General features: G+C 36.3%; 1 protein-coding gene across 5 annotated transcripts in view; it reads left to right on the plus strand.

Moving 5' to 3' along the window:
* Positions 1 to 23,845, plus strand: part of LOC106072302 (uncharacterized) — a 131,997-nt gene extending 108,152 nt beyond the window's left edge. For all 5 annotated transcript variants that reach the window (XM_056045521.1, XM_056045526.1, XM_056045524.1 and 2 more), the window contains 8 exons: positions 10,339 to 10,528; positions 11,840 to 11,989; positions 13,642 to 13,810; positions 14,869 to 14,974; positions 15,625 to 15,716; positions 16,940 to 17,086; positions 17,801 to 17,891; positions 18,893 to 23,845. In XM_056045521.1, coding sequence (XP_055901496.1) covers positions 10,339 to 10,528; positions 11,840 to 11,989; positions 13,642 to 13,810; positions 14,869 to 14,974; positions 15,625 to 15,716; positions 16,940 to 17,086; positions 17,801 to 17,891; positions 18,893 to 19,116 — 1,169 coding nt within the window. In that variant the 3' untranslated portion in view covers positions 19,117 to 23,845. The remainder of the gene's footprint in view (positions 1 to 10,338; positions 10,529 to 11,839; positions 11,990 to 13,641; positions 13,811 to 14,868; positions 14,975 to 15,624; positions 15,717 to 16,939; positions 17,087 to 17,800; positions 17,892 to 18,892) is intronic.
* Positions 23,846 to 24,594: the final 749 nt, after the last annotated feature.

The following is a 24,594-nucleotide window of genomic DNA, read 5'->3' on the forward strand; positions in this document are numbered from 1 at the left end:
CCACCTAGGTCTAGGGAGATATGAGCCCAAGAGTTCCGTGTTAAGGGACTTTACCGAAAACACAGATTTCTTCTTTTTTTTTTTTATATCGTAACCGTGTGCTTTTGTTTACGTGGCACCAGTGTTGACTCTCTCACAACTTCTGTCCATATTCTTGGCACACTGCTGTTCTCAACGAGTTAGCAAAGGATGGACCTGTCAACTTTATTTTTATCTTCTCGATTTCTTCCTCCTGGAACTGTGCCATTCAGGATGTATTAAACAGATCGTTTGATTTTGTAGCGTTTTCTTTGCTTGTCTGATGTGTTCCCTGATCCAGAGTGTGTGTAGTTTAAGTGATTAACATGAGCTGAGCCTAAACCCTTAATAGTCTCTTTACTACGTTTAAACGCGGACCTACACACTCATAGCCTTAGATAAACCCAGTTAATATACCACTTCATTTAACCACCCCCCGGCTTTTTTCCCCTTATTTTTTTCTTTACACATTTAAACTGGTTTTAAAATAATGTTAAGCGTTGAACTTCTTGAATCCTACACTGTGTGGCTGGTAAATAAAATCTTTATATTTAGATCCATTCATTAAGTCGGGGTACAAAATATGGCACGCGTATAATCTGACGTTTGAAATATTTATGTACTGGGACTAATCGATATAAGACTGTAGGTCTAACAGCGCCAGAAACGTTCAAAATACCAACCGTTTGCGTTGGATTAGAAATACATTCTGACACCATTTGATACAACAAGAAAAGGATAGGAAGTGATTACTTCAAAGTAAATGTACACTTCAAAATTGACCTTCTCAAACTTTTTTTTTAGTGTCAATACTTAAAAGGAAACATTTATATGGTATATACAGCTATCGTGTTTTAGTCATGGGACATTTCTTAAAGTTACATTGACCTTTATTTTACGTAACATGACTTGAGTTTCCTTGGACTTAAACAGCTCTTCTTTAAACAAAAGTTATTTCGTACACATTCTAAGAATTTTAAGTCATTTAGCACATGCGGCGTTCCACATCGTGTTCGTATTTCAGGAGTCATAGTTTCAAAAAGGCAACATTTGCGCTATTTCAAGAGATTCTACGATATTGTCTTTTTGTTAAGAACCGCATATTGGGACCTCTTTCCCTGTTTAGTTTTTTTTTCGTCAGAAGACTTGTCTCTCTTGGAAATAGCTTAGACAAGATGACTCCTGGTATCTCTTGGACACGGCTTATACAAAATGATTTCTGGTCTCTAGCTTAGACAAGATGTCTCCTGGTCTCTCTTGTACACAGCTTAGACAAGATGTCTCCTGACAGCCATGAGACAGGGTTGACATAAGTGATGACCAGACGGTAGCCTTACGCTAAAAAAACACAAAAGTTCACGCGTTGACGTCACAACGGAATGTTAACCCCGGTATGCGGCCTAATCCCGTTGGGCTAATTATTTATAGAACCCCTCTCGGAAACGAGACTCGCTGGAAGGCGACAGCTCGTAAAACTGTTGAGTCAGTTCGTTTGCTACGTGCTTGGAGCAGTAGCCGGTTGCTGCTGTTGTGGTCACTATCATGTTACAGCACAAGTGTCAGAGGTTATCTCCTGGGCGGTGTTTGTTGGGAGATAAGTTCGTTGGTTTGTTGTCTTCAGTGTGTGGACAAAGCCCAGTGTATCCAATCTGCATGATGTTTTGAGTTCTGACAGTTTGAACAAGTGCAGCGCCTGACAAGTTTCATGTTACAATCTCAGGCTGGCGGATTTGTCAACAGAAAGACTTTCATGGCGAGAAAAGTCTTTGATTATATAGATTTTTTTACTTAAAGATAAAAATGACTGTTTTCTATCTACAAGGAAAATATATTTGTGGGAACATCTCTCTCTCTCTCTCTCTCTACCTCTTTCTCTCTCTACCTCTTTCTCTCTCTCCCTCTCCCCCCTCTCTCTCCCTCTCTCTCTCTCCCTCTCTCTCTCTCTTACCCTCTCTCTCCCTTTCTCTCTCTCTCTCGTTTATTATAGGTATACACGTGTTCATGTTGGTTGTTATTGAACTTTAAATACTAAAAATGACAAAATACTTTATGGAGATTTTATTTGTTAAAAATGTGAGTTTCTCTTCTAAAGAGTACCATGAGAAGTGACCCTGAGAACTAGCCAATATCAACTTCCTCCTCCTCAAACAAGACACAGAACTCCAAACTTAAAACGGAACTGTCAAAAGTCTTCTTCTATGAAGTCTCGGATTTTTTTCACCCAAGACAAACCACATTAACTCAGCACAAGCAACAGCCTTTAAATATGGCAGTGCGCAGCAGTGGAGACTTTCTTGTTCATAGAACGGGCTGCTAAAAAAAACCCAGCTCACTATTAAAAAAAACTGTCGAGATGATGTACAAAGCAAATGAAGTAGCGTTGGATGTCGTTGTATCCGTGGCTATTGAACAACAACAACAAAGTTTCCATATTCCTAGTACAATGAGTTTCACTAAAAAATCTTCAAATCTCAGGCTTAGTAAAGAAGTCAAGCCCGAAAGAAGTTATCCGATCATTTTATTTCTTCATTCAGATATTTTGTCTTTGAGTTTTTATTTAATGTAACCGAACTCAATTTTTTAAATGTAGTTGTCAACACAATCAACTAGGTAACTTTATTATTGAAATCATTTTATATCATCACTAAATGTAGAAATGAAGAGCTCTTACAAAAGTTTGTTTTCCCTCCTAATATATCTTATTAAAAAAATACATTTCCATACACAAACAGTTCATGGCTATGACGTTTAGATACGTGTGAACTGAGGGAAGATGAAACTAAATGACCACAAGTGGCCCTGGATGACCTCTGCCAAATTTGACAAGAGTTCTCTCTATTGACTTTCTCCACCTCTGGTTGTTTTGATTGTAAATTTTATTCAGGAATTTTTTTCCCCCGGCCGATGACATAAAAATAGATGAATCGATTTGGTCTTTAAGCTCACGAATGTTTGGCACAGAATCGATGCATTACTCATCGCAAGCTACGAAAACATCGGGACCTTAACAAGCCCCTTCCCTCGTCGTACGCGTTCCTCGCAGCAGTTGCCCCCCTCCCCCCGCCCCCCCCCCCCTTTTTTTTTCTGAATTGTATCCTTTTTCTCCTTTTTTATTCATTTTTTCTGTCTGTGAGTTAAGTGCCCTTGGCTCGCTTTTGGCTTAGATTGCGCAGACGTCTGTGAAAACAAGTTTGACCGATGGTCTTAAGGTGGGATGTATTAGGCACTGGTATCTCTGATGGGATGAAATCAATGTCTGGCCTCGAGTCAAACAGATTTTGTGACCTTTGTTTCAACACAGTGAGCTAGTTTCTTAACACCCCCCCCCCACCCTCCCATTGACCTCTGTCTGTCTAAATAGGACCATGTCACCCATGCTTTTTGTTTTTTTAAAGGCGTACTCATGGTGAAATTAACAATGTCTCAGGAGCCGCCATATTTATTTAGTGGGGCTAAAATAAAAAGCTTAAATTCATAGTTATAATGAAAGATATGAAACAAAACGTCGGCTTCAACCGTAGTAATAAGAAATATACTATAGCAGTAAGGCTGATATCTTGGGTCCAGGTTTAAAGATTCACTACGATTCCTCTGCATCTCATAGAGTAGCTGTACTCTATTCTTTTCTTTAGACTTACATACCCACTGTTACCATCTCTACGTAGATTAGCTGTACTCTATTCTTTTCTTTAGACTTACATACCCACTGTTACCATCTCTACATAGATTAGCTGTACTCTATTCTTTTCTTTAGACTTACATACCCACTGTTACCATCTCTACATAGATTAGCTGTACTCTTTTTTAGACTTACATACCCACTGTTACCATCTCTACATAGATTAGCTGTACTCTTTTCTAGACTTACATACCCACTGTTACCATCTCTACATAGATTAGCTGTACCCTATTCTAGACTTGCATACCCACTGTATCATCTCTACATAGATTAGCTGTACTCTTTTCTAGACTTACATACCCACTGTTACCATCTCTACATAGATTAGATGTACCCTATTCTAGACTTACATACCCACTGTATCATCTCTACTTAAATGAGCAAAAATTGCAAACATTTGATACAGTGCGCGCGTGTGTTTCAATCAGTTGCCCAGAGTCTGCTGCCAGATTTGATTCCATTGTCCGTGTAGATCATTTCTCTTCACATCGCCGGAAGTCAACGCTGGACACATGCGCTCACCGGACCAGAGGTCACTGGATGCGCTCTCCGTGACTCACCCTCGCTATTGTGCCTGGTAGGTCCGAGTCTCTGCAATCGATGGTTTGACCGTATCCCTGTCTGGGTGAAATGAGAAGGTTGTTTAGGTAGCTTCTAGTATCCCTGTATGGGTGAAATGAGAAGGTTGTTTAGGTAGCTTCTAGTATCCCTGTCTGGGTGAAATGAGAAGGTTGTTTAGGTAGCTTCTAGTATCCCTGTCTGGGTGAAATGAGAAGGTTGTTTAGGTAGCTTCTAGTATCCCTGTCTGGGTGAAATTAGAAGGTTGTTTAGGTAGCTTCTAGTATCCCTGTCTGGGTAAAATTAGAAGGTTGTTTAGGTAGCTTCTAGTATCCCTGTCTGGGTGAAATTAGAAGGTTGTTTAGGTAGCTTCTAGTATCCATGTCTGGGTGAAATTAGAAGGTTGTTTAGGTAGCTTCTAGTATCCCTGTCTGGGTGAAATTAGAAGGTTGTTTAGGTAGCTTCTAGTATCCCTGTCTGGGTGAAATTAGAAGGTTGTTTAGGTAGCTTCTAGTATCCCTGTCTGGGTGAAATTAGAAGGTTGTTTAGGTAGCTTCTAGTTTTAGTACAAGTCGAGCTTATTGAAACATGAAGGAAAGTCTGTGATTCTGTCAGTCTGAAAGTCTGTGATTCTGTCAGTCTGAAAGTCTGTGATTCTGTCAGTCTGAAAGTCTGTGATTCTGTCAGTCTGAAAGTCTGTGATTCTGTCAGTCTGAAAGTCTGTCATTCTGTCAGTCTGAAAGTCTGTGATTCTGTCAGTCTGAAAGTCTGTGACTCTGTCAGTCTGAAAGTCTGTGATTCTGTCAGTCTGAAAGTCTGTGACTCTGTCAGTCTGAAAGTCTGTGATTCTGTCAGTCTGAAAGTCTGTGATTCTGTCAGTCTGAAAGTCTGTGATTCTGTCAGTCTGTTTCTCTACCAGGGACGGGCAGCAATATATAAAAAAGGTCTTGCATTCACATTTGTGAGAACCTTTCATCTTTGCTGCTACATTAAAGCCTCATATCTTTTTTAAACTTCAGGTCTTGGTGGCTTTGAAGTTACGCAGGATATGAACAGATCTAAATTCGAATACATGCGTGTGTTTGCGTATACGTGTGTGTGTGTGTGTTTATGTGTATGTGTGTATATATAAAGGGGATCCTGACGATGACTTACGGTATCTCCAGTAACTCACGAGGCGTACAAATTACTTTTCAACTCTCAGCCAATTTTCTTAGTCACACTTTCCATGTCTCTATCTTCCTTCAACATGTCCATACTATGATGTCTGAAACACGCCAGTCGTGGGGGGTTCTTTCCTGCTTTTATCCGCACCCTGACGCCTGTATCCCTAACCTGTAACCTTACCTGCTGCCTCTCAGATCATAAGCTGGCACCCTGGGGAGGATTCTCTCCTCATATAGTGCTGTAGAACTCTCACCATCCATGTAAAGCCTGCCCCCCCTCCAGACACACACACGCAACACATACACACACTTTTAAAAAGTATATTTATTTTTATTTACTAATTTAAGCCTCAATTCTTTAATTCAAAAACATACAACCACAACAATTGTAAATTGACATGTACATAAAGCATATCTGAGCTCTTACGAACACTGATTCGCACTTCATTGAAACTGTGATCTGTCCTTTGCATTGAGTTGAGCCAATCTCTTGGTTATTGTCTATCAGTTATGTCTGTACTGTTGTGGTGACTGAAGAACTAATGAATCAAATGCACTTCATTGGAAAAGTTGCACTCTGTTAGGAAGGAGAGAATGCTGTTAGCGGTTTTTAAGATTCGGTACTTGGTATTGACAATACACTCCCCGCCCCTGCCAAGTTGTCTCGATACATCGTGTTTGGATTGTACACTAATATCATCCTTGACGAGTGAGTAATAAGCTCTACCAAAGGTGTACTTGAGCCTGGTTTGTACCCATCTCGAAACGTACATAGGCCTTCTGCCAGTTAGTTATGTAGTATCAAATATTCATCACAAAATAGGTGTGCATGTACTTTTAGCTGAGTCATCTCTTCTCTCTCCCCCCCCTCTCTCTCTCTTCTTATCTCTCTTCTCTCTCTCTCTCTCTCTCTCTCTATACATTTCCCCTATCTCTTCTCCCCTACCAACGTAGCAGCACTACAACCGCGTGTCTCTGTGTGTGTGTCTACGTTCATTCACAAAAAAAAAGCTCTCGCTCTTCCCATGAGTCAACAGTTGGCACACAGCCCAGGTTATTGGTTCTCTATTTTACTTTCCCTTGTCATGGACACACAGCAGTTTCTTCCCTTATTTGTTTCCCCCAGTACATCAACTCTGCACAAATACCATGTGACCATGCTATCTCCAGGCTAATCAATTCACTGCTCGCAATTAGAAATACTATTATCACCAACTCAGCCCGTGTCCACATTGTCGCCCTCATTTTATGTCCGTCTGGCCTGTTTATAAAGTAGGAACTTCAAAATATTCAATTCATGCCAACGTACCACAAGTTTGGCCAGATTTTAGATCAAGTTTTGGCCATTTTTTTTACGTGAAATTAAATTGTGGTTGTTCATACTTCATTCTCGTTTTTTTTTTCCTCATTCACCGCGCCCTTGGCGAATTTAGATGCCAGGAAAGATATGAGCAGAAAATTCCCATTTGGATGAATTATTTTGAGTCTGCATCCTTTCTCGTGCCTATCAAACATTTATAAAAAAACAAACATATTTTTTCATTTTTGTTAGAGCTACTCTTTGAAAATAACATTGTTTATCTTTGTAATTGAAGACTTCTATGTGTCATTAAATACCATTTTTTCCAATGCCATACATCTTAACCATTCACTCTTGCAATTTTAACTTGGTGTTGGACGTAATGCATAAAATGCAGTTTATCAAACGAAATACAAGGATGTAATTCGCTAGTTAACACAGAAGTAAGCCACTACAGCGTAGCGGTCTATGCAAGAGCTAACATCTAATAAACAAGACAGTAAATTAAAAAAAAAAAAAGAATCGCTAGCTGATCACGTGACGAGAAATAATTTTTACCCCTTTCCCTCCCATTTACCCAGTGCCCTCGTTCTTCCCCCCCCCCTCTCTTCTACTCTCATTGTTTATCTTGATGTAGTCTACTCACGCGAGCTTGAAGGCCAAGGTCACTGGATGTACACAGCTTGAGGAGAGAAGAAAGAGAATGAAGGAACAAAAAAAGTTTAAAGAAAGTGTCCGTGTGTGTGTGTGTAGGGTTGGGAAGGTGAAACTTAACTCAGTCAAAAGACTGGACAAAAGAAACATATGTGTGTGTGTGTGTACATAAGCACAGAAATAATCCTAAATATATTGCGAAATCTGATATCTACATTTGCATTGTTACAGTATGTCTAACGTCATCTGTAAGGTTTGAGCCTGCTATAGTTAGTTGACAAGCCCCGTAGTTCTCTGCCATTTACAAAGTTGACAAGACCCGTAGTTCTCTGCCATATACAAAGTTGACAAGACCCGTAGTTTTCTGCCACTTACAAAGTTGACAAGACCCGTAGTTCTCTGCCATTTACAAAGACGACAAGCCCCATAGTTCTCTGCCACTTACAAAGATGACAAGCCTCGTAGTTTTCTGCCATTTACAAAGTTGACAAGTCCCGTAGTTTTCTGCCACTTACAAAGATGACAAGCCCCGTAGTTTTCTGCCATTTACAAAGTTGACAAGTCCCGTAGTTTTCTGCCATTTACAAAGTTGAGAAGCCCCGTAGTTTTCTGCCATTTACAAAGTTGAGAAGTCCCGTAGTTCTCTGCCACTTACAAAGTTGACAAGTCCCGTAGTTCTCTGACACTTACAAAGATGACAAGCCCCGTAGTTTTCTGCCATTTACAAAGTTGACAAGCCCCGTAGTTCTCTGCCACTTACAAAGTTGACAAGCCTCGTAGTTCTCTGCCACTTACAAAGTTGACAAGCCTCGTAGTTCTCTGCCACTTACAAAGTTGACAAGCCTCGTAGTTTTCTGCCATTTACAAAGTTGACAAGCCTCGTAGTTCTCTGCCACTTACAAAGTTGACAAGCCCCGTAGTTTTCTGCCACTTACAAAGTTGACAAGCCTCGTAGTTCTCTGCCACTTACAAAGTTGACAAGCCCCGTAGTTCTCTGCCACTTACAAAGTTGACAAGCCCCGTAGTTCTCTGCCACTTACAAAGATGACAAGCCCCGTAGTTTTCTGCCATTTACAAAGTTGACAAGCCTCGTAGTTCTCTGCCACTTACAAAGTTGACAAGCCTCGTAGTTCTCTGCCACTTACAAAGTTGACAAGCCTCGTAGTTCTCTGCCACTTACAAAGTTGACAAGCCCCGTAGTTTTCTGCCACTTACAAAGTTGACAAGCCTCGTAGTTCTCTGCCACTTACAAAGATGACAAGCCTCGTAGTTCTCTGCCATTTACAAAGTTGACAAGACCCGTAGTTCTCTGCCACTTACAAAGTTGACAAGCCCCGTAGTTCTCTGCCACTTACAAAGTTGACAACCCTCGTAGTTCTCTGCCACTTACAAAGTTGACAAGCCTCGTAGTTTTCTGCCATTTACAAACACATGTGTGTGCCGCTGAGAAGTGGCTCTAGTTGTTTTAGTCGTCCTTGGTCAAGAAAGCTAATCATGTCAGAAGTTTTGTCTTATCGCTTACCTTCCTGTAATAGTGCTTCTCCCCCCCCCCCCCCCCCCGGGGTCCTTTATCATCGTATCACATCCAGAAATGCTGTTCAAATCTCTTTCTCTACTCGGGTCTCTTGTCTGCTGCCGGCTCACTTCTCGGCCTGCTATCACCAGTCAGCGGGACTTAATCCTTGAGTTTATCGGACCAGGCTTGTCTTCCCTTGTCAGTAGTCACATTCCAGTTTGTTGGACATCCATGTTGTCCGGCGATCTCCGATGTAGAGAGGATCTCAGTGTCAGGCTTCCATTAGCTGGATTTAATCTCTTTGATTAGATTTGTATTAAATGTGTTTCTAAATATAGCTCACCCACGTCTGCCTTACTCCACTGCTACACTAGTTCAAATCTTTTTTTAAAAACTTGTCTTTCTTTGAGCTCACTCTTACTTTTTTTTTTTTTAAATCTGTTATCTATTTTTCTTCCTGGTTCCCCCTCTCCCTCCCCCCTGCCATTTCCATCAGGTAAAACGGGTAGGAACTGTTTCCATCCACCCACCCCTAAACCCTTTCTCTAGTAGCACTTACCTGGGATGACCTACTTCCCAACCAGTGACATAAATACACCTAGTTGAAGTGTGAGCTCAGAGGCTGTCTTTGAACTTGCTCACTCCCAATGTGCAGTTGGCTTCCAAGTGATTACCTTCATGTGCTCTGATACATGACAAATAGAAGGATAGACTTTCTTTGATTGGAGTTTTGTGGCTAGGATTTCCTTATCAAATCAATCACTTAATATATTATTAGAATTATACTTTTTTTTTCTTGTGGTGTTGACAATTAGATGTGATCATATTTTTATTTTTCCATTAGTAAAAGTGTTTTTTTTAAAACTGTAACCCGAATGAGAAATACAATTTTTTTTTAGGGGGGATTTTTTCAATATTTAGATTTTCTTTAAACAATATATAATAAAAAAAATAATTGATTAGCTAATTTCTTCAATGTCCCAATAAATAATGTGCACAAAGCCAATAATAGTATTGAGAATAGATTGGAAATAGTGCTTGTAAGATGGTGGATGACTTTAGATTGTTCTAAAGCAGTGCGACCTAACCTTCATTGACGTAGGGGCCATTTAAATTTCAACTACTTCTGTCAACACAAAATATGGTCTAGTTCGACAGAAGTGATCACCTACGGAACAATCATCTGCGGCCTTACTCTGCAATTTACACAGAATCTTAAACAGAACTGCATCTTAGGCCTTAGTTTAAGTTTCACTGCTTTTCAGTTTTCTTTCAATGAATAGCCTAAGTCCTGATAAAAAAAAAATTCCTCCTATGAATTCTAGTCCACTTTTTTTGTTCTACTAGGGGTAGTAATGTGCCAAGAGTTTTGGTTGCATCTTCCATTCATGTTTTATTCAGCTCTTTCTTTCTTATAATATTAATCAACTGTTTGTTTCCTTCACAGCCAGTGAACCGTCTCTCTTGAGTGGTATAAGCCAGTCTGCTGCTTCCAAGCAGATTGTGGTGCCATCTTCACTGGTCACATCAGCAGAGGGCCAGCTGTCCTGCGAGACATCCAGTGTTAAGCTCAGGCGACCCAGGGAAGGGGAGAGCAATAAAGAGAACAATGTCCCTTTAAACTCCTCGTTATCCAGGTAACTTGTTTCTAACTGATAAGAGTACTTTTGTCATCTATTACTGATAAGGTACTTTTGTCATCTATTACTGATAAGGTACTTTTGTCATCTATTACTGATAAGGTACTTTTGTCATCTATTACTGATAAGGTACTTTTGTCATCTATTACTGATAAGGTACTTTTGTCATCTATTACTGATAAGGTAATTTTGTCATCTATTACTGATAAGGTACTTTTGTCATCTATTGCTGATAAGGTACTTTTGTCATCTATTGCTGATAAGGTACTTTTGTCATCTATTACTGATAAATTACTTTTGTCTCTGCTTACAGACTACTTTCAATAGAATACTTTTGTTGGTGTACATTTAGACCAGACAAAATTTGAAATAAATAGTTCATATTTAAATAAAAATTTTTTTTTAAAGATTTGGCAAATGAAAATGTATTTTTAAAAGTTTTTTACATTCTAGTGTGGACCATATGTACAATTTATCATATGTAAGATTTTTTTTCAATCACTCTTTTAAAAATTGTCAGTTTTATGGCAGGTCTTAGTACTTTAGAACGTAATATTTTTATATTGTTTAAGCCTGTGTTAAAAAAAAAAAGAAGTAAGATTGCAGCATGTAAAGTAAAACATTTTTAAGTTACATTTCACTGTCTTAATATTTTTACAATGCCCGTCCCATAAAGCCAACTATAATCTGCCCTGTGATGATATGTTTGAGTGTCAGATGACAAGATACTTTTCAGGCTAATATCACAACATCTTGGTTGATGTTACCATGAGATTGTGTTGTAAAGACAATGCGTTTCTGATGCTCTAATTTTGTAGTTTTCTCTATTAGACGATTTCTGAATTCTCCAACAATATCCTGATGCTGGAGATACTTCAAAGTGTAAACTCAAAACTGAAATATTCTTTAAATACATACAAAGCCTTTATTCTTTATTATTTATGCTTCTACCGCTAGGAAACTATCAAACACCTTCCCTGGAAAATGTCCCAACAGACCTATTACCACAACAACCCATCTTTTTCAACAACCAAGCTCTACCAGCAACCCAGCTTAAACAACACTCTGTATGGCAGTGCCATGCAACTTTTCCATGGCACAATACTGCAATCAAGCCAAACAGCTCAGTAGCTGTAAGCTGGCTTGAAAATTTCCTAAATTCCTCAAAATAAAAATTAAAAAAGTGTCTTTATGTGAAAGGATCTTTATTGAAATTTGCTATTGTTATATATTTAAAATACATGTGATGAAATCTTGTGATATTTTATTGGGGAAATGTACTCAAAGCAACGAATTGACTATTTACAGTTCAGGACCACCGTCCCCTACAGATCCTAACCACAAACCCTCTTACCTGAAGCTGAGCTGTGCTGTGAGTGGCTACGGTAAATACTCTCGGTACAGTACCTATAAGGATGTAAATAAAAGGTCTCCATACTCAAGTCAAAGTTCACTCAGGTAATGGCAGTAGTTAATGCAGTGAAGTTACTTGGTCATTGCATTATTTAAATGGTCAAGTAACTTTAAAAGTTGATTTGTCATGTCCGTAAGCTTTGTATTTCATGGGTGCAAAACTTGAAAAAAAAATCTACTATCTCATGACTTCTCAAATTAGCATTAAAACCATCTGTGCAAAAAATCCTTTAATGTAATAAATGAATTGTGCATTAAAAATTAGTAATTTAGTTATATAGTAATTTAAGATATAAAAAAAATCTAAAGAAAAGAATGTACAAAAAAAAAAAAAGAAGAAAAATTGAACAAAATGGAACTTCACTTCTGGCTAAGTCTTTCAGAGATTATATTGAACAAAATATTTCAGCTGTTTTTGTCCAAACAAACTTGTAGCAGTACCATTATAGTATGTCATCTGTCTTGGATGAGCTTAGGAAGTAATGTCACACAGATGTTTCTGTTGGACTCTGGCTATTTCTGGCTAATGAATTCTCTGGCTAATGAAAAGGACTCTCTTCAAGCTAAAAGTTTTACAAGTGTTTTTTTGACTGTGTAATTGGTTATCCAGAGCAAAGAGCTCATGAGTTATTTTAAATCTCTCCATGTGGTGGCAGCACTGACTCCATGTCACAACAAGATAGAGCTGAAGCTAGACATGTAAACATCATTAGGGAGTGGAGGATATGTGGGGAAGTTTCTTCACTATATCTTCAACTAGACAAACACTGTTTCCACCTCTAATGCAGGCAAAGCTTTAAAAACAAAAAGTTAAAGTCTGCTCATCTATATAGAAATTGTTTATGCTGCTCATTTTAAGCTGTGTAGATTGTTAGACTTGATATTTATTTACTTATCTAGAACATAACTAGTTCACCTAATTAGCTTTCTTTTGATTTATTTTATCTTTAGAATTAATCATGGTTTCTTACATGTTCTGAACACTTTAAAACAAAATATTTTCAGTCATAGGTCTATGGGACATTAGAAAAGAAATTTACATCTGAATTTATAAGATAAAAAGGGGTCCATGATTTTTTAAATATTTTCATTGATTTTTTTTCAATGGGTCATCATCTTATTGATTATCAATATCTATACATTAAAAAAAGAAAAACAAATGCATACAAATTAGAATAGGGTCATGTATTTATAATAAATGTCAAAGACAAATGTTTCAAATATTATGACATTATTCTGTGAAGAAATGTGGAATCTATTTAAAATTAAAAAAATGAGAAAATGTAGAAAAAAAAAAATAAATACAAATAATGAAAAGTAAATAGGTCAGTATATTTGTACAAATAAATAGGCTAAGTTTTATACATCCCTAACTGTAAAAACAAAAATATCCTACTGTAATATTTGATGCTTGTGAAATTGTGAAAGACCTATTTTTAACTTAATGCAACATTTGTACTTTGTTCAAATGACTAATTAACCATAAGAAATAAAAATAAACAAAAATAAAAGTAATACTTTTCCCATTCATTTTTTGTAATAATGACATAATCCAGCTGCCAAAGTAATAGTAGTTAGCTTTAGAATGACCATTGAAGTGTCCATCCTCAGACTTACTTAACAGCATACTATTATTCCTCCTTAAGATAAAAGCGTGACACAAGCCTATATATGAATACCACTTCTCTATTTCTCAGATCTGATGCAAGTTCCTCAGATCCTAACATGCCAGCAGAACAGAGATCAGGGGATGAGTCCACACCAGAACACAAGAGACAGGGTCCAGCACCGTGGACCATTGCACCCACGTCACTGGCTGTCAATGGTCACCTCTTGACCAAACATCCAGTGGGAGACGCACTTAAAGTAAGTCAACATCTCAGAAGCTTCAGGTTTTCTAGAACATTAAGTTACAAAATGAAACCAAATAGTTTCAGGGGAAGGAGAGTTTCAATCCCAGCTTTATGTCAATGTTCTAGAATGTCCACCTGCACAATAGCCTAAAGGGAGAAAGATATAAAGAATTTTAACCCAGTAACTTCTATTTCTGCTTTTGAAAAAAGTCATATCTACTCCTAAGGTAAATGTTAACGACAATTGTTTTTTAAAAAAAAACACTAAAAAAAAACAAACAATGAAATATTTAAACAAGTGATCTTAAACAAAGTTGTTTTTTTTTAAATACATGATAACTTTAAAAGAAAGTATTCTAGACAAGAAATGGCTTACTGGCATAACAGATTGTAGTTTGGTGATACAGATCCAGACTTAGAAACATAACAAAAACAGTAGTCTAGGCAGCTGTTTGTGTTCAAGAAATAGATTTTCTAGACCTCCAGATTTAATTTAATTAATAGGTTATTATATTTTCATAATTATAATAGTCAAACCAGAGTGGCTAATTAGCTAGTAATTCTTTCCCAAAGATATACATAAACTGTCAGATTTCTGGGGAAATCATAAGAGTCATTTTTTAGATTCTTTTCCGCCCAGGTTTTGCCCATGAAGAATTTACAAGCTGATAAGAGGAATTGTCAAAAAAAAAAAATACCCACACAAATTTTAACAATATACTTTCAGTACCTCTAAAAAAAAATAAATAATAATTATCTGATTTTTCAGCTAGGCACTATACATAGCACTCACTATAAGAACTTTTTTTTTTCAAAAATGGAAATGAGATCAAATATGCTGGGAAGTTCATTAGTAGTCTACTCTAGACACTGTCATTGATCTCAATAGGAGTCATTTGGTTCAATCTAGATGGAACATTTTTGTATAAGTTTAAAAACCAAACCATAAGCTCTATCAAACAGTTCTACATTTTTTTTATCTCTCTATGTAACTATTAGAGTGCTGTGAATAAATTTCTATATATAAATTCAGACTGCTGAAAACTAAACCTTTTCTTGTTTTGTTCTCAGGATGGAGAATATTTTCTTCAGATTGTCAAGTTTGAAGAGGAAAGAATTCAAGAAATGTGTCTCAGGGCTGATGCTCACATGAGGTCACATGACTTGCCTGAAGAAGGTACAAATAGTTTCATATTGAAATATTTTCTCTGTAGTTGCTAATTCATTTAAGTTGTTTTTTTTTTTACAACTGTGCAACTCATACCTTAATGGAAACTTCTGGGGATTTCAAAAACGACATAACCATTTTGCTAGAAATTTAACAATTGCTGTATATTGCTGAGAAAAAAAATTGCTAGCTCGTTGACCACACAGGAAAACTCTAGTTTGACCTTTATAATTTTTCAAAGTATAAAAAGAAATAAATTTTAATTTGGCTAGAGAACTAGAAAATATTCAGCTTGAACGGACTAGATGTTTTTGGTTATTCCCACCTTCACTCAAGAGTTGAATAAAATAAATGTTCAGGAACATTTTGTGCATCATCTTATAAGTCTAGATCCAAAGGCCCATCATTGGAATATTATAAAGTCTAGTAGATCTATACTTAACCAGGACTATTTATTGGGAAAAAAAAAAAAAGGGGGGGGGGGAATATGGCAGGGTAAAAAATGTTCCATTTTTTTAAACTTTAACATTCATTAGTTATTAAGATCAAAATAATTGCTCTATAAGTTGTATATAGAAGGTATTGTCTTTTTAAGAAAAGCATTTATTATGTTTTTGTTTTAAAACATTTTATCATTTGTGGGATCTTTGTCTCTCCAGCATGTGGTAGGATACGTACAGCCACTGGTAAAGCCAACTTGCTACTTACTCAGAAGTTCAGTCAGTTCAAAGACTTGTGTCAGAATCATATGGTGAGTAGACAACCACTACTACCAGACATGTTGAAATGTACAAAACAATGATAAGTAATGAAAGAATTTTTTTTTGAGTCTAATGTGACCTAACTATGGTGTGTTCTTCTGAAGTTTTCCAGCTACATTCAGGCATTGCAAATAAATGAAAGACAGATTTTCGTTACAAAGTTTATATTAACTCTGTCTGTCTGGTACACATTTTGAAAACTCTGTCTGTCTGGTACACATTTTGAACACATTATATCTCCTTACTTTCCAGTCTTGGAGTTTTTTGGCACATCTGCACACTTTAGGCCATGTCAGGCCCATAATCCCTAAATGGTTACTCTTCCTTCATACCACAAGAGCTAAGTTTTATTTAGTTAAGTCATTAAAAACAAGGTCTATTCACAGTTAAAATTTTAAAGTTAGTAAAAATTTAATAATTTAGTAAAAATCTTTTGTAAATATTTTATGTTCACAATTTTGCATAATAAATCTTCGTAGACTACCCCACCTCCTGCTAAAGCCCAGTACCTTCCCAGGGTCGACACTATCGAACAGTGTCCTAAAGTTGTGCACTCTAAAAAACCTCCCCCTAATATCCTGGTATCTGGGGCAATCAATGAGGATATGTTCCATGATGAGACGAGAGTCACAGTACTCACAAAATGGGGGCTCCTCTCTCTTCAGCACAAAGGAGTGCATGATGTAGGTGTGGACATCATCATGCTTCCACGCCTTGTCAGACCCTGAGATGTGGGCTGCCACCTGACATCCGCCACAATCTGTCTGTTGAAACTTTGAACATTTAGTCATTGTTCCTAACAAAACACTAAAAGTCACTAAAAAAAAATTAACCAACTAGTTAATTAAAAAGGGTTAATTAATTAATTTTGTTCCCTATTGAAAAAGGGAAATAAATGTTTAAGCATTAATAGATATGGCTGCAAGATAAGCTTTTTTTTTTTTTTTTTTTTATAAAATCATTTCATACGTGTAATATAGAAAAACACACTTTCATCATTCATCAACTAGCTGTACTTTAAAAATATGTAGCTTTACTTTTTTAGTTAGTCTACTGAAAAAAAAAACAACATTTGCAGTAGTTGGTTGTTTCATGAAATGAAGGAGAAATTATCATCATTATTTTTTTTAACTAATTTGTTTGAAAGTTTCCAGATTTATATGGAATAGGTTTTAGAGTTTTCCCATTTACTAATTAATTTATTGTTGAACAGACACCTGACCCAGATGAGAGAGAGACTAAATGGGAAGACCTTGAGGGATTCTGGGACATGGTCAAAACTCAGGTTGATCATGTTGATGACATGTTTGCTGAGATTGAGCTGATGAAAGACAATGGCTGGCAGGAGATTCCTAAATTGGTAAGGCAAACAAGAATTCAGCTAAATATTTAACTATTTATTCACTGGGATGTTTCCCAAGCTCCAATATATATGTTGTCAGGCTGGATATGGGTGGTGTTATTTGGTTCCTTTAACCTTATGGACCAGGGTGACAATACAGGTCCAGATAGCTCATCTGACTTGAAGGTGGGTTTTTTTTTCCTGGGACCTGGATGGTCAAGTCTGATGTTAACTTGATCTCTGTATCAGTTGTGTAACGCTGCTAGGCAAGCGATGTTGCCAAGTTTGATATCCATGGCTAGTCATTGTTGTAGCTGGTCTGTTTCACTTTCATCTCCTTCTCTCAATAACTATTATACCCGAGGGCTGCTGTTCTATGATACATGTTATGTGGCTGTTGTTCTATGATACATGTTATGTGGCTGTTGTTCTATGATACATGTTATGTGGCTGTTGTTCTATGATACATGTTATGTGGCTGTTGTTCTATGATACATGTTATGTGGCTGTTGTTCTATGATACATGTTATGCTGCTGTTGTTCTATGATACATGTTATGTGGCTGTTGTTCTATGATACATGTTATGTTGCTGTTGTTCTATGATACATGTTATGTGGCTGTTGTTCTATGATACATGTTATGTTGCTGTTGTTCTATGATACATGTTATGTTATAATTTTTGTTTGTTTCATTTCATTGTTCAAGTTTTCATGAATTTCTTTTTCCTGTAGACTTCCAGACGTAGTTCAGCCAGTTCCAGCCCAAAGTCTGGCAGTGTGTCCCAGGCCAGCACACCTTCAGCTACACCTGCACATACTCCAGGTAACATCAGGAATGTGTAGAGGGAGACTTTGAGACTAAGGGACACTATACCCGAAGATTCTGCGTCTTAGATTAGGATTTCAGGACTCTGATTTGCCTTTTAAGAAGTTCCCCTTTTAGACTTTTGGTCCATGGGTCAGATAATGTAAACAGAGGCGTAGTGAAGGGGCAAGGGGGGGCACAATGCCCAGGGCGCCACCTTCAGGGGGATGCCACATGCAGAGAGGCGCAAAAAAAAATTAAATTATTGTAGATGTTTTAGTAGTACATTGTAAGGTTATTGGTATTATATTTTTATTAAATACTCTTTATTTATAAGCCTATATTTCTATATGATGTTTATGGGAAATGGCAGAGGGAGGCGCCAATAAACTTTCTTGCCCCGTGTGCATGTTTTGCTCACTATGCCTCTGAATGTAAAGCTCATTTCTTTTAATGGCTTATAGTTAGTTATTCAGCGTCTTATGTAGGCAACAACCATCTGCCTTTGCTTTCCATACCTAATAACAGGCTTTCATTAGAGTTGGTTGGACTGGGGGAAATTTTAAAAATTCAGATGCTCAAATACCAGTCTTCACCAGGACTTGAAATCCTGACCCTCTCTCTCTTGAAATGTTATGCACTTTACCACTTAGACACTTATATTTAAATTACAAGCCAACTACTTGTGTATTCTGTAGAGTAACTAGGATAAAATGTGGGTTTCAGAAATCAGCCAAAAAAAAAGTAAGCAGAGTGTCAAATTCTAGCCTTCAAAAAAAATATACACTTGATTTGTATATTCTAATGATGTCAATAGTAGTTTATAACCTTGAATTGTATTATTTATTTGTTTTTGTTGACATATTTTTGTCTAGACTTACAGGTGCGATTGCTTAACTCAGTAGATTCTTGGGTTCTTATAATTGTGATTTGGTTAAGAAGTATAAATGTATTAAAAGAAAAGTTCATTATAGTTAAGTCCCAATGTATACATGCATACATGTTTTTCTTCTTGCCAGGTTCTAGACGTAAAAACATTAAAGCCAATGGCAGCAGGGACACACCTGACTCATCCCCCGACAGAGCGCAGAAAGCTCGTCAGGCAGCCAAGGCCAGAGACGATGCTAGAAAGAAGATGTTAGCGGAGCGCCGGGCCGCCATGAAGCAGTCGACTGTGACGCCAGCCAGCAATGTTGATGGGGAGGTGGAGATTTATTTACCTGAACCTGTGAAGAAATGCTAGTTGTCACCCTGTGTAGGAAGTGATTTAAAATAGTTGTGTGCCTTAGACAAACATGTGCATGGGATGCGTGTAACTGTATCTGCGGGTTTGTCTTATGGTGGGCTTAATTTATCTTTGACTTTCATGGGTGCTGTAGTTATTGACTGCAGGTAATTTGTAATGTTTATTTATAAATGGTATTATAATATTTCAAATTACTAAATATATATAAAATTACATCAATGGCATTTTGTGTTACTTCCAAGATTCACTTTGGTATCTACAACCTGAAAGGCGCTATGTTGTACCCTTAATACAGTCATGATATACTGATTTATAAGTAACATTTGGTGTAATGGAGATCTTAAAATGACTCATGACTGATTTATGATCTGCTTGTCCTGGAAGTGACTGTTATTTTTTTGTACAAGTTTATTACACACCATACATCTTGTTGTTTTATTTATTGATCCAATTGCAATATCTTGTCAGTCTGTGTTAAAGCAAGACCTACAGTTTAGTCATGTACATGTTTTTTTTTTTTTGGGTACCTTTTTTTTTTTCTAATTTTATCTTTTAAAAATTTAAACATTTGATGCTCTAGAGATTTTTTGTAAGGTTATTGTTAAACAGATGTAATGTTATACTCTACTCTTGATAGAGTTGTTTTTTTAATTTCTTTACATAAAGTTATTTCAATTAACACATTTAAAGGGAAATTTTGAGTACAATGATAGATAAGCATATCATTATTTTAAAGATCTTTTACCATTTATATATATATGTATACCCACACGATGTTATGGTCATTCTATGTATATATGTCTCATAGGACATTTGAAGGATATCAATAGCTGCTTCTATGAAATGTGTTGAATTTGATACATTTTTACATTGTATACAAATACAGACTCTGATAGTGTGTTTCTGTTTGCACAAATACAATGGCACTTAAAATGACTTTGCCTTATTTTTAAATCAAGTTTTTTTCAGACTGTGTCTACTTCTTGTTTTTTTTTTTGTTTTCTGGGTGTGAAAAACATTCAACTTTCTTTCCACTAGTACACAGTTCTCATGACATTAAAACCTACTGGCTCCATTAAAGTAAGGCATTCATGTTGGTTTTGGTAGACTTCGATGTAGACCAACATAGAGTGCTTAGTGTAAATATACATTATAACTTAACAATTTTAATTGTTCTAAGTATCATCTCTACTCCCATAATTTTTTTTTAGCTTTACTTCAATTCCATACAATTGAAACATCCAACATTGGTGACACTTTTCATTACTTTGGCTTACTGTCTATTCTGTCATCATTTCTACCAACATTAATACCTGAGTTTATACCAACATTAATATCTGAGTTTATACCTACATTAATACCTGAGTTTCTATCTACATTAATACCTGAATTTGCTTTCACTTTCACTGATCCTTTGCTTTCAGTTCAATTTTTTGTTCTTCCTAGTAAAATAATGTATTTTTTTAATGACTTTTGTACCAAGTACATACAAAATAAGTTTAGTCACTTTGTTTTTTTCCCCATTGTTTTGTGTGACTTCTAACTTTGAGATTATCTTGTCATCACTATAGTTATAACTTCATCAATTTTGTATTGAATCATTTGTTTATCCTGGAACTGATGCATTTGTTCAGGTCATTTATTTGTTATCATTAGTAGGCTAAAACAATGGATTCACCAGTAATATCATATACATGACCTAAGCTGATAAATATGGAATAGTAAGATAGCTTTCAAAAGCCTTGTGTTGAATTAATTTTTTTATTTATTCATCTTTCTCATTACCAACAATTGGCATGTTAAGTTAACAAGTCTTACATCTGTGATGAATTGCTCAGTGGTTTCAGGTCATTCAGCTCTCCTGACACTTTTTTCTTTTAACCCTTAAAGTGCTGAGCTGTTTTACAATGAAAACATACAAAATGAAATTACAATATTCATGTTTAGAGGCTAAAGTACCACACGCATCTTAAGGGTTAACTGATATCCTGAGCCAGTGTCTCATTCTGGAATTGTCATAATTGGCATGGATTTGAAATGTTAACCAATGGGCTGTCTGCTTCATAGTTCAATCATTGAAGGGTTAGTTATCATAGCTCCATTCTCTGCTTGTAGTTCCTTTTATCAGCTTTGGTCACGTTTGTAACCTATTCAGTGTGCAAAGACATTGGATTATCACTCTGCACTACGCTCTACTGTCTCACATTATTAGGAATTCCTGGTGTTTGTGTTAATGCCTCAGTCATCTATTTATTGTTAACATTCTAAATTCTAAAATGGTTTTAGGCTGTATGCATGATGTTGATAATTCTTGCCCAGAAGACCAAGCTCTAGGGAGTGCTATGGGACACAAACCCAAGGGAGGTCACTGACTGTTTTACCTATCTAAGGTGCTTGTGTTGTTGTGGCTAGATGGACATTTGTTACTAATAAATATAACTTCTTTTCATCATTTAACATTGAGCATAGGATGGGACAAGTTTGTTGCGCTCTTTCTGTCACTTGGTGGATGTGCTCAAAAGAGATTGTAAACAAGACATGATGATGTTGTGTGTGTGGGGGCAAGTAGACATTGATATTACTTCTCTATATAACCAATAGTGTATAGTCTGTAATAATCCAGACCTTTAATCTGGTAAACGGTTTTTATACATTTCTTACTGACTTTATTGGTGGTCATTCAAAATCTGACATTGGTCAGTGTCTTGCTATTTCTATCATGTTAATTGAATTCCATTACTTGCTTCCACCTTATCATTGGGATATTCTAATTTTTTTTTGGTTTACATATGAAATGTATATAAAGAAATTTTTGTACACTACGTCATGAGACATTCAGTTGGACTAGAGTCTTAGGAGGAAATGGTTGATAACTAGAGATACTTGTAGTGACATAGCTGTAGTTCAGTTTTAATTGTTGGGTGCCCCAGATAAACTGTTGTATCTCAGACGAAGGTTTTGTGAGATCCTTTTGTTTTTTTCTGTGTTGTTTTGATGTAAAAGTTTGTGTTTCTAGAGTTCTGTTACATAAAATATTGACCAACTGGGCCTGTTTACATTGCACAATCCATAAGGCAGATTGTCCAAACTAACCATGCATTACTTTGTTTTTCAAACACAGTCATTTTATTTTTTTTAAATGCTTGTGTTTGTACTTCCCTAAATCCAAGGCTTAACTCATTATTTTTTTTACTAACATTTGATTGTTTTTATTTTTTTAAAGAAAAGTATTGAAATTGTTGGACCCTTTTTTTTTCTTGGCTAATTTTGTAATCTTATGTTGAACTTTTTTTTTTTGGATAAGCCTTTGGATAGATGGAAACTTAAAAGTTTCTTGGAGGGAATGTTTTTTTTTTCTTATTTAACCATCAGACAATTTTAATTTTGTTGGTAAGATTTGAAAATTTTAGACGGCATTGTTTAGTGAATTGTCTTATTTAGCATACTAACACTCTTTGAGTAGTCATCTGTACTGCTTGCTTTTATTTAGTTTTATATATCTTTACTTCTTACTTTCCTAAACTTTCGAGAAACATGCCAAGAACTTAATAGTCCACAGTCTTGAAACAAACCAAAACTCTTTAGTTCATGCTTTTGAAAGACATTTCGACATTTTGAAAGCAATATAAAGAGGGGACAGAATCACTTATACTTCAAGCTAGTTCTGTCCTGGTTTAATTCTGACTTTGATTCATGTACTGTGGACTTGTCATGTCAGGAAAGTTTGGACCAAGAGATGCTCTGCTTATTTTCAATTCTGTTTTCTTGAGTTATAACTTTTTGTATAACACATAGAGAGAGAGTAGCGCTGCTAAATACTAACTAGAAATAACTTTAACTAAACAATCTGATAATGCTATAGAGGTAATTGAAGATGCCATGTATTTAAAGGTCATATGTGCTGGGTACATGAAAGTGTTTTTTTTTTTATTAAAAATTTAAGTCTGTTGATTCTAGCAACTTACTTTTGGTCAACTCAACAGGTATGCCCTGTGACCCTTCTGTTGACCACATTCTCTTTGATTCTGTTATTTTTTCTCTTAGTATACAAGTTACAATTTTTTGTTTTTCAAGAAAGAAAAATTGGAGGGGGAAGGGGGGGGGCGACTTTTACAGATTTGTTTCCTTTTTTTTTTAATTTAATAAAAAAAAAAATGTGAATATAAAGAGAAAGTGTCTTTGATACATGGTTGATGAGATGTGTAGGGACAAATGATTGATGTTGATTGTCAAATTATGAATCAAAACTGTACATAACTTCACATTGACATATTGTATCTTATGACTTGCTTGTGTTTTGACTGATGGTTAAAGTGTCAATATTTGTACTAGGAAATGTAAACTAAAAAGTTTTACACTATTCATGATTTACATTTTATGGTTAGTCTAAAAGATTTTTTTTTTTTCATTGCAAGGGAAATAATATGATATTTTTATTGTATTTTTTTGCTGTTTTTGAATATTTTTTTGTAATGAAAAAAAGACTTTAAAAAGTGTTGGTGTGCGTGTGTGTGTGTTGGTGAAGTATCTCTGTGTAAATAGTTTACTTTGAGTCCTACTTGATACCTTGTATTTTAAAGTGGCTGGCTTTATCATTTTTTTGTTTCACTGACCTACATATGAGCAATCCATGTTCATAAAACTAATAAAACAGTCCTGAAAATATTTGTCTCTAGTTGGTTGGGAAAACAAACATGTAACTCAATGAAATATATGTGGAAACTTGTTCATGTGTTCACTGAGTTTGGTGATTATTATGTCTTAGTACAAATTTCATCTGGGGTTGAGGTAGCTGAGTTGTAAATAGCTTGGCTTCTGAACTTAGGGGTCCCCAGGTTCAAATCTCAATGAAGTCTGGAATTTTGAATTTCTGAATTTTTAGGATGTCCCCGAGTCCACCCAACTCCAATGGGTACCTGACATTAGTTGAGGAAAGTAAAGGCAGTTCTTAAATGTGCTGTCCACAAGATACCCTCTTTAACCACTGGCCATCGATCTGGCCAGCAAGGTCTGAAAGGGATATTCTACTTTTACATACCTGGTGGAAGATGTCAGCGAGCTGGAATCGAACTCAAGCAGTGTTCCTATTATAGATTTTTTAATGTTTAATGGTTGGCTGTTTGGCAGTGACATAGAAGTTGAAATGAATTTATATAGCCCGGTCCCTTAATGTCAAGGAACGTTAAAATAAAATACTTAAAGTGATGAACAAAGCAAACTTAGTAATACCATGGGATTGTGTGGCTTACACTTTCATTTTTTTTGTATGTATAGAACAATGTCTAATGACACAAAGCTCCTCTGTAATCCTGGAGATACTTATTCCAGTGAGAGAAACAGATCTGAAATCCTCTCAGCCAAATAAAAAATTTTAATTCCTCAACATGGCATCCTGAAAACACACACTACACATACACAAAGAGGTGCGGTGGCTGAGTGGCAAAGTGCTTGGCTTCTGAACCGGAGGACCCCGGG

This window comes from Biomphalaria glabrata, chromosome 11 (assembly GCF_947242115.1).
Source record: "Biomphalaria glabrata chromosome 11, xgBioGlab47.1, whole genome shotgun sequence".
NCBI classification, from domain to species: Eukaryota; Metazoa; Mollusca; class Gastropoda; family Planorbidae; genus Biomphalaria; species Biomphalaria glabrata.